Here is a 15,771-nt window from a genome sequence, read left to right as displayed (position 1 = left end):
AAAAAGACATAGGAAAAATCAGTGTCAAAAAGACACAGGTTAAATGGATCGAGCGCATGGCCTTCCTCCCCAAATCGCTTCAGCAATTCAGTTCAAGTGTGAACCAGACTCATTTAACCCGCTTCAAATCGATTTCTGATCCGGATTAAAAGGTAGTGAATCGTTGAAGCGACTTGGAGAGGAAGGCCATGCGCCAGATCCATTTAACCCGTGTCTTTTTGATGCTGATTTTTTTTTCTATGTCTTTTTGGATAAATTGATTCCGCGCAAGTGTGAACCAGATGCGGATCGGAATCGATTTAAATTTGCCCTTTGGCTGGCTGGAGCGGGTCCATTTTGAATCGATTCCTTCATCAGTGTGAACCACAAGTGGGTCAATTTATTTTATCTTGCAGCAAGAAAATGTGACTGAGGCAAATGTAGTGGGAACCATGCTCCGCTGTTGAACCGATCCATCGATTCGGATTGCAGAGCGATTTATTTGTAACTGGGAATGCGGCCCAAGAATTGCTGAACTGCATTTTGTAATGGTTACACTTGTGGAACTTTGTGCAACTGTGAACTGAATACGGATGTTAAACCATGGCTGAAAAAATCCATACACAAATTGGGTGCATAAGGGACTTGCGTGTGTGTAAACCTCCAATACAGCACCAGACACCATGGTGGTGGTTGTCGTTTGCACAAAATAAAACTTTCCATGGGGCATTTGCAGGAACTGCTTATACCCAAAGGCAGCTGAGTTGGGCCTCCTTTCTCCGGTGGTCTCTCTGCTAGTAGACAAGGCCTTTTAAAAACTGTCTATTTTGGTGGAAGGAGCTGCTTTTGGAAGTCGAGGAACAGCTTTTCGCCCGGTTGGTGTTCATGTCTCTCTGTGTGTATATATTTGTGCGTATGTATGTGTGCGTTTATTGATGTACTTTTAAGAATCCTCTTCTGAAACCACTTTGAAGTTTGGGAGAAAGGATGGATACTCACATCAAAACAAAGCTACGGATGAGTTGAAGTAAAAAATTACATGTTGTCATCTGTCAAACGGTGATGATGAGCATCAGATGCTTTTTTGGATGTTGAAGGAGGATTTTTTTTAAAAAAAATAATACATGTAAAAAGGAGGCTTTGTTCAACTGAATGGCTCCTGAGGATGGGGCTTTTTAAAGGCAGGGGCTACATTTTTCTTTTTCTTAGCCAGGAGTTGGGATTGTGTGGTCCTCCAGATTTTGCAGAACTATAGCTCCCAGTAGTCCCAGTAAGCCTAGTTAATGGGATCCAGTCAAAAGGTGGCTACCAGGGGACCTTTGGGATGAACCAGTTTCAGGGCTATTCTTACTGGTCTTCAGGTGGGACACGAAATGATGGAGGATGTTTCATAGATTTCGGAGAACTAGAAAGCACAAGGAACTGGGGGTAAATGGGCAGGGAAGCCAATGCTTGCTTGGCTAATATCCATTCCCCCCCCTTACCTGGAAAGTAGCTCTGTGTGTGTGTGTGTGTGTGTGTGTGTGTGCGCGTGTGTAAAATAAATATATATATTCATTTTATTTTTATTCCAGTCATAATAATATACGTTGTTCTAATATGTACATTGTCATACTATGCACATATGTGTTCAAATCTAAGGTGGGGTACAGACCGCCCAGAAGAGGCGCCTTCTCGGTGCCTCTCTCTGCTGTGCAGCTGTGCTGCAGCATACAAATTGTGCAGCACAGCCGCGCAGCAGAAAAGGTGCTCAAAATAGCGATTCTTTTTTGCTGCGCTGGAAAGCGCCAAAAACGGCGCATATACATCGCAGCTGTGCAGCTCCATATGGAAGCTGCACAGCTCCGACGTAATGGTTACGTGCGCCGTGTGTAAGGTGCTGCGTAATGGTGGCGCGTGCACATGTCCCGCAACCCTAGCACGTCATGCACGTGCTGCAGTTATGGAGCGCCTTACACGTCGTGCATGCGCCATCCTGAGGCAACCCTAGCAAAGGGCCTGTCTGGAGAGGGCCTAAGTTAAAAACTTAATATTCTCTTCATATTTATGCACAGATATTATTTCCAAATTTGAAATTTCCATGTGACATATATAACACATAGCTTCTTTCTTTGCATGTGTTTTGTATTTTCTGTTTCCTTTGATAACACATGTATTGTATGGTTGTTTCTTGAAATTAAGTTTCCTTCTGTTTAAAGGTTATGTTTTGTATAAACTTCCATAACCTAGACATTTAATTTCTTTTACTGATCCCATTACTCCATATCGTTAATTATTTTTTAAAATCTTCTTGTACAGTATATTTCTGAACAAAGTATTTGCCATAGGGACCAGTAAGGGCTTGGTTGACCCTTGGCCAGACTGCACCCTTTGGTAGGAGTGGTAGGAGCTCCATCATCATCATCATCATCATCATCATCATGTATTTATATCCCGCCTCTCCTTACAGATTGAGGTGGGTTACAATAAAAATTAAGGATACATAATACAAACATAATCAACATTACACAAAGCCCCAAGGAAAGGCCTTGTCTTGTATGAACCTAGCCTCTTGGGGATGATGGGATATGCAGCAAGGCTTCTGTTGAGCATCTCAGATTTTGGCCTGTTTTATGGGAGTTTGCCATAGTAATCAAACCATTGCAGGTACAACATTTCCAGACACAACACACTTGCGTCTGCAACCTACAATAAGCACGGCTGGATACACGTCCGCAACACACGCCTCTCCCATGTGCCCCATGGCTAGTTCTGCTTCCTCCTCTCCATGCCCAAAGTGCTAAACCCTGATGTTCCCCTGATTGTGAAAGACACATGGATTGGTGCCCAGAGGTATAATTTGAGCCTTGGCTTTGCTTCCTTGCAGGAGGGATCTTTGAATATGCGGATGGACCCAACGCCCAGATCATGAACGCGGAGGAGCAAGCCTTCCGGTTTTCTGCTAACATCATCAACAGGAACAGGACGCTTCTGCCCAACACAACCTTAACGTACGACATCCAGAGGATACACTTTCACGACAGCTTTGAAGCCACTAAGAAAGGTGGGAAGAAGAGGAAGAGCATCTTCTATGCTCTGTCCCATGAAGGGCTTTGCACTGGTGGTCTTGTCCCTCTGCCCCTTTCGATTTTGCTTGGCCTTCCGAGGGGGAGATACTGTGGGATTTTTATGGGGAGTTGGCAAAGAAAAGGTGAAAGATCTGTGGGGAAAACACACATTTTCATGGTGCTGATGTGATATCTCTGGTCTATAGAAAGGATAAGAACTAGGATTGCAGACTAGTTGGTAGTCATAGTGGCTACTAGGTGGCAAAGTGTTTGGGACTCCAAGGAGTAATGACTCTCATCTCAGTGGGATAGTGAATCTGCTATGAGCCTTAGTTTCTATTTTAATGGAGCTATGCAACCTATTTAGGGGACATAAACCTCAGAACATTGGCCAGATCTTTTAATGTTTAGTCACCAAATAACTCCATTTTTGGAATTACTGGGAAAACATTTGGCTGCCCCAGTTATTTGACAAACTTAACCATCCCTAAGGATAGGACAGCTTTGTCATTAGCAAGATGTGATGTTTTACCTTTTGCTCCTCAAGTGTAACCCTTCCTCAGCAAGCCCATATTCCTCAATTTTCCTCTGCTGCCCCTCTCAAAATGGCAACAGAAAGTGATAACTGCCACCATTTTGAGAGGGACTGTAGAGGTATTTGGGGGCAGTGAATGGTTCTGGAGTGTTTGTGGCTTGGGGTATTTTTGTGCATTTTCACATGTTCAAGGCCAACAAATTGTCCAAATATCTTGTTATCTTGGGTGGCTGTGGGTCTTTGGGAGGGACTATTTGTATGAGTCCCATAGGGCTTGCTTTGGCCTCCCTTAAGTTGCTGTGTTGTTTAAGGAGCTGGTCCTGGGTCATTGCTGACCTAGGGTTTAGGAAGGGCTGGACCTAAGAAGGGAGGTCATTGGTGGGCAGGAGAGTGACCAGTCACCCTTGACCTCTTGTCCTGTGCCAAGTTGGTTAGGCAGCCCTCCTTTCCCACCCACTAACCCCAACCAAATTAACCCAGTTCTTCCTATCAAAGTTTTTAAATCCTCTTCTAGAGTTCCACTTAGAGATGATGCTAATGAATTGTGACAAGTAAATAAGGTTAGGTTTAAACATGCGCGCGCACACACACACGCACACAACCTCTCGCTCGTGTTTAATTAATGTCCTGCTACTCAAGGCTTCTGCATTACTCAGGGAAAACTATTGGAAAATAACCCCCTCCCCAAGAAATGCAGCCCTCCTCCAATGTGCATTCAGTGTGCAATGTGTGTGTCTTTGTGAACAAACACAGAAGCATCTGAGCAGATGGAGGAAGGAGTTTGCAGCCTCTTAAAGGGATGGTCCATATGGCTCCCTTGGACAGTTGGGGACTCACAAGGAAGATATTTTGGAAAGGATTTGGAAAGGGGGGATGCATCATGGAGGGATGGTCGGTGGGTACCCAGCCGCCTGTAGAAGTGCTTGGTTGACCAATATTCCCAGTGTGGAAGCTTCCTCTGGATGACAGCAGCCGGCTGCAGCTGTTTCCAGGAATGGCAAAACCAACTGTAAAAGTTAGTACAGAAATTCAATATTTTGCTGAGCTTTAAATTCCAAGATTGCACTGAATGGAGCCCCGTAGGTCTCTGGGTCCGTGTCCAGGTCACGAGAATCCAATGTACATTGCTGGATTTGACTTGACCTCCTTTGACTGTTCCTTGATTTCATCCTAGACATGACCGTCTACCTCTTTTAGGGGTGGAATGAATATCCAAAACTGTTTTAATAATAGATCAAAAGAAAATATAAAATAAAATGCTGGAGGGGCTTGAGTGCCGGGAAACCCTGACAAAGATAATATTGGACACAGGGTCATCAAGTATAATGCACATAAAGGAGGTTTTTTTTGGGGGGGGGTATTTTTGAGCTAGAGACAGCATTTTCGGGCGGAAACCTAATTTGAAGTCGAAGGCTTTAATGGCCGGCATCCATAGTCTTTTGTGGGTGTCCTTGAAGATGCCAGCCACAGATGCAGGCAAAACATCAGGAATAAACTCTTCTAGAACATGGCCACAGAGCCCAAAAACCCACAGAAAACTATGGAAACCCAATTTCTTTCTTTGGAAGCATGTACAAAAAATAATGATCCTGTGCAGAAAAGAACATTTATGTACAAAAAATTCTGTTTTCTTTGCAACCTTGCTCCCTAGCCCTTATTGCATTTTTGGCAAAGAATGAATCTCAAGCTACCACTCAGAAAGTCACATTTATCTCCCAGCTGCAAAGCCTTTCTTGGAGCTGGTAAATAAATGATGAAATGGTTCATTCTTGTAAAACTGACATAGGTCTCTATATTGCCCTTTGCTTCCCTTCCCAGCCTGCGACCAGCTGGCCCTCGGCGTGGTGGCCATCTTCGGCCCTTCGCAGGGCTCCTGCACCAATGCTGTGCAGTCCATTTGCAATGCCTTGGAAGTGCCCCACATCCAGCTCCGGTGGAAGCACCACCCTTTGGATAACAAGGACACTTTCTACGTCAACCTTTACCCAGACTATGCCTCCCTCAGCCACGCCATCTTGGACCTCGTACAGTACTTGAAATGGAGGTCGGCGACGGTGGTGTACGACGACAGCACGGGTAAGAGGGACTCGGCCCATTGTGGGAACGTCCATCTTGTGGAGTCTTGTTGCCTAATAGGAGTCCATCTTGTGACCTCCACGAAGAATAATAATTAGGAGAGAAGCAGGCACACCTTGGCACAAGTCAGGACAATGATACGGAAACTGACACACATTCAGGAGTGGCCATCTTGGCCATGAAGCAAAATACAAGATCCAAAAGTGGTAGCTTTGTTAGTCCTACTAAAATGCACATAATACATCATGCAAGGTTTTGAAGATTCCCTGGAAGCTTAACGATTAGCAGTACTTTACTGCCACTATTAGATTTGAAATTTTATTGCCTCTGTTTTACTGCCCTTTGTCCCTGGTCCTCTGGATTATCTTAACTGACAACATAAGTAACATCTGAGATAAAAATGTAGGCCTGGGACTCTAACACCTTCCCTTTGCTTCTCCTGTCTTTTAAAGACTTTTAAGACTTTGCCTGATGAAGAAGCCAGTGAATCTTCCAAAGATGGCATGATGCATTATTGTGTATTTTAACAGAAACTAACAGATTTATTCACAATCAGACCCCTGTTGATGGCCCAGTGTCTGCTCTGGCCAGGAGTGCCTTTGCCCATTGCATCTGTTGTGTCAGCCCCCTCCTAAGGCAGGAAAATGTGTCTGCCATGGTCCATATCTCTCATGTAGACTACTCTGCATGGGGCCAGCCTTGAAAATGCTGTTTTCTATGCACACAAAACATATACACACACAACCCAGTGTGCGTGTTTCTGGTGCAGAACAACTTTTGAGCTGTGGATAGTGTTCCAAAACGGCAGTTTCTGATGACTTTTCCTGCAACAACAAAAAGTATACTTAATGGTTCTAGCCTGCAATAACAAAATTTACAAAGATATACATCCCTACTGGGAGTTGACCCCAGAGTCCCAAGGCGACCCACAGAATCACTTCAAGGTGCGTCTATGTTGGCTTACCATTTATCCATGTATTTTAATGGGGTTCTAGTTCAAGAAATCTCTATGAAGTTCATGGCATCACCATAAGTCAACAGACATCTTGAAGGCACAGATACATGTAGTCCAGTTGGGACCAACAGTTATGATTTTGGCTTTCATTTGCTCTTGAACTGTACTTTCTCAGTGAACTGAATGTGTATCTTTCCTGGGAGGGAATAATGGGGTTACTGTCACCCCTCAAAATGTTTGTTTGCTAACTGGGTTCCTTCGAAAGTGTGTCCTCTCTTTCACTGTGTTCAAGATAACAGCTGCTATCACTTGTGAATGCATCCTTTATTTTATTGTAAACTTCATACATTTAGACTCCCTTGTGGAGTTCAGCCCCACCTCAGAGGCTGAGGATATTGGCTTGGGATGGGTTGTTTATTCTGTAGGGGAGAGTTTCCTGGGAGTGCAATATCCTAATTGCCAAGCAGCAGGCCGTGCAGGTTCCTAATGGAATTAATTAGCGCAAAGGAGGCCATTTGTCAAAGGTTTCAATCCTGCTTGACCTTGAGAAGGTGGCTTGCTGTGGGTCTGTTCATAGGGAACGTTGCCTTGCAAGATCATCCAGAGACTTGGAGAGAGCAAAGAGATGGTCTAGACACACAGCTGAATCTGTGGATCCACTTGGGAGAAGGTCTGCACATTATACCAGCCATGTGGAAACACAGGAACGCTGCCTTGAATGGCAAGAGTAATTCCACAGAGACAAGAAACAAGGGCTTTCCTCATGGAGCCCTCCAAATGTATGGGTTTTGATGCCCTGAAGTCTGTGCTCATTTTCTTTGATCCCTCCAAGCATTTCTTAATTTTCATGCACTATCAAAACACTTTAAACATTGATTTGCAGGGTGGGCAAGAGATGAAGAGTGAAGAGCCAGAGCAGCTCCAATGGAGACAGCCAGAGAATCCCCCTTTTAGAGCCACTGCTGCATCTGAAGAGTCCCACTGCTGTGGGTTTTTGGCACTTGGGGACTCAAGGAATTTTTTGGGAGTACTAGGAGTAGATTTTGGGGCAGGGGGCAGCTTCCACGTGCTTTCCTCCATGAGTTACCACACTGGGTAATGCCAACCCTGGTGATGCGACTGGGTCCTCACAGTCCAAAACTTTCTTTTTGGGGGAGTCAAAAGATCTGAGTGGGGAGTAGCGGCTGAGTTGTGCCTGGCATTTTCTGCCTCTCCTTGTCCCCACTTTCTCTCCTTCCTTCCAAGGCCTCATCCGGCTGCAAGAGCTGATCATGGCTCCATCTAGGTACAACATCCGCTTGAAAATCCGCCAGCTGCCCCTCGACACGGACGACACCCGTCCACTCTTGAAAGAGATGAAGCGCGGGCGGGAGTTCAGGATCATCTTCGACTGCACCCACACGATGGCTGTGCACATCCTCAAGCAGGTAGGGCCACTGCTGTGTGTGCCACTTTCTCTGCGCTTTTGTGTGTCAGAGGGAGCTGCGGTTGTCTGGTGCTGGACCTGGCACTGCTATCCAAGGTCCTAAATCTCAGTCAGTGGGCAGGAAAACCACTCTGGCCTTTCAAGGAAAACTCTGAGGTGCTGAAGAACCCTCTACATTTATCTAGCCCCAGATCCTGGATGGATCCTTAAAGGTGCAGCTTAAAGTGTGGGGTAGTGTTTTCAGTTTTGGACCAGAAGTCTGGAAGGTCTAGGGTTCAAGTCCCCACTCTGCATGGAAACCCACTGGACAACCCCGGACAAGTAATACTCTCTCAGCCTTGGAGAGAGGAAGTGGTGTGAAATTGCCTCTAAATAAATCTTGCCAAGAAGAGCCTATATTTTTAGGACCTGTGTGGTATAATGGTTTGAATGTTGGACTGGGAGACCAGGGTCTGAATCCCTGCTCAGCAGTGGAAACCCACTGGGTGACCTTGGGCAAATCATCCTGTCTCAGCCTCAGAGGAAGGCCATGGCCAATATCCTTTGAGGAAATTTGGGGATTTTTTGAGCCAGCATTGATGTAGTATGTGAAGTCAAAGGCTTTCATGGCTGGCATCCATAGTTTTTTGTGGTTTTTTGGGCAATGTGGCCATCTTCTAGAAGAGTTTATTCTTGATGTTTCACCTGCATCTGTGGCTGACATTCTCTGAAGATGCCAGCCACAGGTGCAGGCGAAATGTCAGGAATAAACTCTTCCAGAACATGGCCACGTAGCCCAAAAAACCCACAAAAATCTGTTGGTGTAGTTGGCTGAATGTTGGACTATGGCTCTAAGAGAACAGGTTTCAAATCCCTCCTCCGCCATGGGAACCCAACAAGTGAACTTGGAGTAGTCACACTCTTCTCTTAGTCTCTGAGGAAGGCAAGGGAAGCAAACCTCATCTGAAGAAACCAGGGCAGGAAAATCTGGTCAAGTCAGAGTCAGCTTGAAGGCATGTAAAAAGAACAACGCTCTGAAGGAGCTTTCCAAGGGATGTGTCAGCCTCATCCTCAAAATAGGGTCAGTCTAAAACCCAGAATGGATCCACCACTGCCGCCGACTTCCTAATAACTAACCCAGTCTTTGGCTGCAGATGTCAGAGAAGGAATGTCTTTGTGCAAATTATTGATTTTTTTTTTCTGGAAGGAAAAGGGAAAGCCCCCAGAAGAAGAACAATCTCATTTTTTTATTGTTCGTTTACGGCTGTTAAGATGCCAAGGAAAATTATTTAGGGGCCTTTAATGCAGAAGTGTGTGAAGGTGGAGGTCAGCCTCCTTCCAAGGTGGCTGGCTGAGCCTCCCTTGCCTCGCTTGGTCCTCCTGCAGATGCTAAAATTAGAGGAAGCGTTTTGTGGGTACTGCGAGCCGGAGAGGGATCATTCTGCAAAATGGTGAGCAGAACTGACGTCTCCTGCCTCTTCCGATCTTCTCTCGCCAGCTCTGCTGGGTGCTTTCCCCTGATCAGGCAGTTCTGTTATAGTTCATTTTGCCCATCTGCTACATTCATTACCAAAGGAAAGAGAGGGAAGGCGAGGAGTACAGCCCAGGACAGCCCTGCAAGGTTGGACCTGGGTTCTGGGTGGACGTCTGGCACTTGACCATGGCTTAACAGGCCAGAATCCAGCCCTGCAACAAACAATGTAGCCCATTAATGTGTTGGTCTTGGTGATATTTCCTATAGATGGACAATAACATCCCAGAATCAGATTGCTTGGTGCTTTCCAAGTGTTCTGAATCCTATGCTTGGAGAAAGGAGGAAATATTAATTATTTTTAATCAGCCGATGAATTAATTTTTTTTGTCTCTGCCCGAGTGTTAACAACGTGTAGCTCACCCTCTGCCACAGTGGATGAGATGCATGCAGATGTTTCTCCAGGAGTTTGCCAGAGAGGCGCCTGGAGTCAGTCGCTGGTGGCACCTTTGAGTGGAGATGTGCACCAAGCAAGTCCAGCATGTGGCAATGGGGCTGCATGGCTGGTTCATCCTGGGCCCAAATTAGCCTTGGCACAGACAGCTGACAATTATGCACAAGTTGCATGATGCCACTATGCATGGCTTGTTAGGGATCTGCTTGCCTGGAAAGAAGACACTTCTGGAGCTTTCCTGTGCTGATCCGTTCAGTGCTACTCAGCCAAGGCAGTGAAACAGACCTGCAAGCAAGAAGATTCTCTTCTTTCCTCTTCCTCTCTGTGTGGCTTCCTTGCTCCTTTTGCAAAGGACTCTCATGTTCCTCTGATCTAAATTCTGCCCTAGTTATTTCCGTAGAATTAGCAGAAAGCCAGGCGTCCCTCCAGCTACAGGCGGGAGTCTGTTGGCTGTTATGCCAAAAGCCTGAGCATCCTCCAGAAACACCTGCTTTCTGCGACAATGGCTCAGAGCTGCAGCAGACTGTGAGAAATGATGGGGGGGGGGGGGGGGTCCCTGAGAAAAGGGGAAAGAGGCCTGAAGAGGGACCCTCACATTGGACAGCAGACCTCCTGCCAGGCCAGAGATGCGAGTATATGTTCCTTTTATAAAAGTAGAAATCAGGATGGGGTTTCAGCCTCACAATGGCTTTTTCACTTCTGGAGGTGGTGGTGGTTGGCCATTAAGTCAACTTTGTAGGAAGATTTAAGTAGGACGCACAATTATGCCTCTTGTGATGGTCCAACAGCATCTCTCAGTGCAAGGCTTTGGTAATCTTGGCTTTGGGACAGTGGCAGCTGGTGGCTTGTGCATCGAGGGAAATGATGGCTTCCATGCTGGACTTCAAAGGGCCTCTCCATGGTGCCGAGCCCTATTCCCCAAATAGATGTAGGCTCCTTTGATGTTCAGTCTAAAACCCAGAATGGACTCACTTCCCGTTCCTCCACTGTCATGGCATCCTTGGCATATGTGGTGGTCTCTTCTGAGCAACACATCAGTGGCCCTGGGTGCCTTGCCTTGTCCTGCATTCCTGCGTCTGTGCTTTTCCTGAGTGTTTCCTTCTCAACCTCCAGCTCTGACTCAACCCTGGGATGGAAAACGGAGAAACCTGACCTGCCTCCTTTACAATAGAAAATGGAACGGCTTTGCAGGCAGTCTGTGGGGAGTCTTTAGAATGACTCTGACTCACGATGATGAAAAGCAGAGGTCGCTGCTTAATGGGTCATCTGCGCAGAGGCACGCGTGGCGTATTTTGGTGGAAGGGAGGGAGGGGGCTTCTTTCCACAGCCACAGCCTCTCTGCCAGTTCAGTTGCATGGCTCTTGATTCCAACCCACTTGGTAAGAGCCTCTCTCTTACTCCCTCCTTGGGAGCATTTAGGCTTTCCGTGGGTGCGAGCATCAGCAATCCTTCCCCAGCTATTTCGGTACTAGGAGCTTGTAGTTTGCACTAATTGATTTGATGTCATTGACAAAATACAGAAGAATGGTTTTTGCTTCCCTTCCCGCCACCCGCCTCGCCAACTGCGCATTTATTTCTGCAATGTTCTTTTCCTCTGGAAATGTTTCCAATTAGAGTTTCCCAAAGTACCGAGTGCAATTCTCCCTCTGATGAGGAAAGAGGGCTTGACTGTGGTTGCTTTCTTAATTAGCCGCCTGTGTGGGTTTAGAGGAAAGCAGAAAGAATCAAAACTCATCCAGCACACAAAGCGGAAAGAATCAAAACTTATTCAGAGACTGCAAGCTAAAAGCTTCCCCGCCCCATTGCTGTTGCATCACAATTTCTATTAAACAGGGGTACTTTCTTGGTTTGTCTATTTCTGCACGTCTCCTTTTGCAGCTATGTTACTCAATCCAAAAAGAAAAAAGGTGTTTGGAAGAGAAAGCCACCATATGGCACCACGGCGCACCTTGAAATAGCTGTGCTAGTTTATGGTTCTATCAGGGAGATACTCCTAGGCAACACTTACTCCTCAGACAATGTGTTTGTACATCTGTTCAGACCCAGGAGTGGATTGCAAATGTAGTGCTCCTGGGCTGGTGGCTGTGGTTTCCATGTCTGGCAGCAGGAGGTAAACCTGAAGGTTAAAACCAGAGTCTTGCTGGTGTTACACATATGTGAGTTTTCCTTACACATGCAGTTGTGTTTTTGTTCAGCTGTTATGCAATGGATGCATTTCGCTTCTTGGCTAAGTAAGCAGAATCCCACAAGCGTAACCCTTTAGCATGCAGTTGCACATTCTTGGATGGTGTGCGGCTCTGTCAGCCCTTCCAATGCACCACTTTTTTCACTGGGATGCAAGGAAGAATCCCTGTGAGTTATTCTGCATTGCAAAAGAAGTCAGCAGATACGCATGGGCAGGTACACCATTGGTTGTGCGATCCAGGTATTCACCATAGAGGCTATGCGGTGCAATCACCAGGTACTACACGAGTGTTGATTTGCATGACACAAGCATGATGTTGGATCTGAAGCTAGGTGTTAATGGCCAAATAGAAATCAGGATGGGGTTTCAGCCTCACAATGGCTTTTTCACTTCTGGAGGTGGTGGTGGTTGGCCATTAAGTCAACTTTGTAGGAAGATTTAAGAGGGAGATATGCTGGAAATGCTTTTTCTGGGATGGGAATCTGGGCAGGATCAAATGACATGGTTGTAGCCATGGTCATCATCAGTTGGGTGGCTTTCAAATCAGTTGCACAGTGAATCCACTTGAACTTTGTGTTAGCATGATAGGGGCCCACGGATGGGACGTGTGTCACACCATCGCAAATTGTACAACTCTCAATTTTATTCAACATTCTGGAACTACAGTTCCCCTCATTTCCATACATTAGAACAGCCTTTCTTCTGCTTCATCCCTTCCCCTTCACCATCCAAGTGGGATTTCATTCTCAGTGGCCAGAAATAATAATAATAATAATAATAATAATAATAATAATAATAATAATAGTTCTTATTTGTATATTTCCCGCCTCTCCCTGTGGATTGAGGCGGGAGTACAACATTAAATTTAAAATTACAATTCAGTTAAAATACATTCAAATGATATAAAATCCAAAGATCACAGCAATAAATCAATCCTATAAAAATTCAATATCAACATTTTAACTTCCCATACACACTCAGAATGAAGTGTCTTCTTATAATTGTTATAGCAGATCAGGGGGATAAGCTTGCCGGAAGAGATCCGTCTTAAGTGCCTTCTTGAAGGTGTCTAAAGTGGTAATAAGATGGATCTCCTCCGGCAAACCATTCCACAATTTGGGAGCCATAGCAGTAAATGCCCTGTGGGAAGTAGATCTTAGTCTAGTCTTTGGGTAATCCAAGAGATTCTTCTCAGTTGTTCTGAGAGTGTGGGGCAGATTGTGTAGGGAGAGGCTTTCCTTCAAGTAACTCGGGCCCAAGCTATGTAGGTCTTTAAAGGTAATGACCAATACTTTGTATTGCACCCGGAAACTAATCGGCAGCCAGTGAAGAGATTTTAGTACTGGTGTTATATGGTCTGACCTAGGGGTTCCAGTGATGAATCTGGCTGCCACATTTTGCACCAATTGATGTTTCCGAACTTGGTACAAGGGTAGCTCCATGTAGAGCACGTTACAGAAATCAAGACGAGAGATAACCAGTGCAAGGACCACTGCTTCAAGGTCCTTTCGGTCCAGGTAGGGGCCAGGTAGTAACAACCGAATTTGGTACCAGGCACTCCTGGCCATCACATCTATTTGAGATGATCACTGTAGAGATGGATCCAGAAGTATCCCCCAACTGCGAACTTCGTCCTTTAGGGGAAGTGTGAACCCATCCAGGACTGGTTGACAAATCTCCATACCTGGACTTGGGAAACCTATCACTAGTACCTCCGTTTTCTCTGGATTCAACTTGAGTTTGTTTTCCCTCATCCAGCCCATTGTGTTTTGGTGATCCAGGGTGCCAAGGTGGCAAAACTGCGGACCATTATTGTCCTGTCTTCTGTGTGGCTCCCCCGTTGTGATGCCTTTCTAACCATTTGCCTGTCTACTTCTCTCCTCAGGCCATGGCGATGGGGATGATGACGGAGTACTACCACTTCATCTTCACCACACTGGTAATGCACCTTGGTTCATGCACCTGGCTTCTGGCCCTCTTTGTTTCGTTTTTGGTTTGCTTTCAGTGGGGTTTTCACATTGTTTGAAATCTGTCTTTGAAGGACAATGGTTCCTCCATGGCCCAAGTAATGCGTGTGGTTTTTTTTTTTTTTTTGTACATGACTTCGGTTGCCATAATATACAATTAACAAATACGTGTGTATATAACAAATAATAAGACAAACAAACAAAGTGAAAAGCCCTGAATGGAACTTGCATCCCTCACACCAAAACATGGGGTCCTGATCCCATCCCATAAATATAGCGAAACCACACAAACAGAAACATCTGTGTTCAATCTTTTCTTAAAGAAAAAAAATTATATCCTTCCTCCAAAATAAAGACATTTTAATTACTGCTGCCACCGTTATCTCCGTGTAGCAGCTTTATACAACTTGCTGATAACCTCCCATTAATGGGGCCCAGCTGAGACACTGGAACAGATATATATATATATATATATATAATTGCAAAATTGTAAAAAATAAAAAATAAAAGCCTGAAGGTGAAGATTGAAGAAAGGGGTTGTGGGAGGAGGGTAGGGAGCAAAGAAGAATTATAATAAATTAATAGATAAGCAATTACAATTAGTGCCACTTCCCTGGAATAACAGCTGTATCACAGGGAAGATGTTTTGTAAGCCTTGCGCTCCTTCAGGCGCCGTTCTTTCCAGAGCTGTCGTTTTCTGCCGTACGAGGCCCAAGGGCTGCGATTGAATTAGCCTGTTGTGTTAACGCTAAAAGCTCCCCAATGGACTCCGGTCAGAGGGGGAGGAAGTGTTTCCATGGAGCAGATGGAGCCCTTCTGCACAATATCATGGCTTGCGAGGCCGTTGTTTGGAAATGGGATCCTTTCCGTGGCCCCGTCTGCTGTACAGATTGAGACAGAGAGGGGATCCATTGGGGAGTCAAGGTTCCCAGAAAAAATAATGGATGAATATTCTCACCTCTTTTTCCTCTTGGTCCTAAGTTGATGCTTAGAGAAATGCCAGATTGTGCATCTCTGGGAAAGGGTGGCCCTAACCCTAATGGTGAGTCCACATTGTGTAATTGTAGCACTGCTTTAACTACTGTTTCCCCATCCTGTGGAGTTGTGGGATTTGTAGTTTAGTGAAAGGTACTTGGAATGGTCTTCTAAAGGGCTCTAAGGCTAGACTTCATGGGAGATGGCCTGCCATGAAAAGTGCTAAATTTGGGGTTCTGTAAGATGGAGGCATTGCAGTAAAAGTGATAGCAGATTGCTCTACTTACACACTATTGAATGAGTAAGGGCAACTGATAATTCTGAGTTCTTCAGGAGATGTTCTGCAGTGAATGTGAGATCTGCAACAGCTTGGTTTGCACAGGTGGTCACCTTCTTCGTTCCTCCATCCAGTCCAGCATTGTTTTGCCAGTGGCATCCCCATTTTGCCATCTCATATAGTTTTACAACTATCAATAAGAGCTGAAACTTTGGCACCTGGGCTGCAGAAGGTTTGACTAGGCATGTGGGGGATTTCACGTAACCATTCAGAGCCAGAAAGGAACCTCTGGGGAAATGGTGCCCAGTTCCCAATGCATGACCCAAGGGTCAAATTCAGACACTGAATGATATGGTGGCAAACTGCAATATCATTAGCAGTTGCAGTTGTGTTAGAGATGGGAGGCATGAGACAGTCCTGGAGGAGTAGTGGGTTTGCTCTGGAT

At 45.5% G+C, this 15,771-nt stretch overlaps 1 protein-coding gene across 1 annotated transcript in view; it reads left to right on the top strand.

Annotated features, from left to right (window-relative positions):
- GRIK3 (glutamate ionotropic receptor kainate type subunit 3) overlaps positions 1 to 15,771 on the top strand; it is a 142,858-nt gene that overhangs the window by 88,474 nt on the left and 38,613 nt on the right. The window contains exons 2-5 of the mRNA XM_042439492.1: positions 2,846 to 3,022; positions 5,380 to 5,637; positions 7,838 to 8,019; positions 13,993 to 14,046. Of these exons, the coding sequence (XP_042295426.1) occupies positions 2,846 to 3,022; positions 5,380 to 5,637; positions 7,838 to 8,019; positions 13,993 to 14,046 (671 nt within the window). The remainder of the gene's footprint in view (positions 1 to 2,845; positions 3,023 to 5,379; positions 5,638 to 7,837; positions 8,020 to 13,992; positions 14,047 to 15,771) is intronic.

This window comes from Sceloporus undulatus, chromosome 9 (genome assembly GCF_019175285.1).
Source record: "Sceloporus undulatus isolate JIND9_A2432 ecotype Alabama chromosome 9, SceUnd_v1.1, whole genome shotgun sequence".
Lineage (NCBI taxonomy): Eukaryota > Metazoa > Chordata > Lepidosauria > Squamata > Phrynosomatidae > Sceloporus > Sceloporus undulatus.
This window is presented reverse-complemented; position numbering and strand designations above follow the sequence as displayed.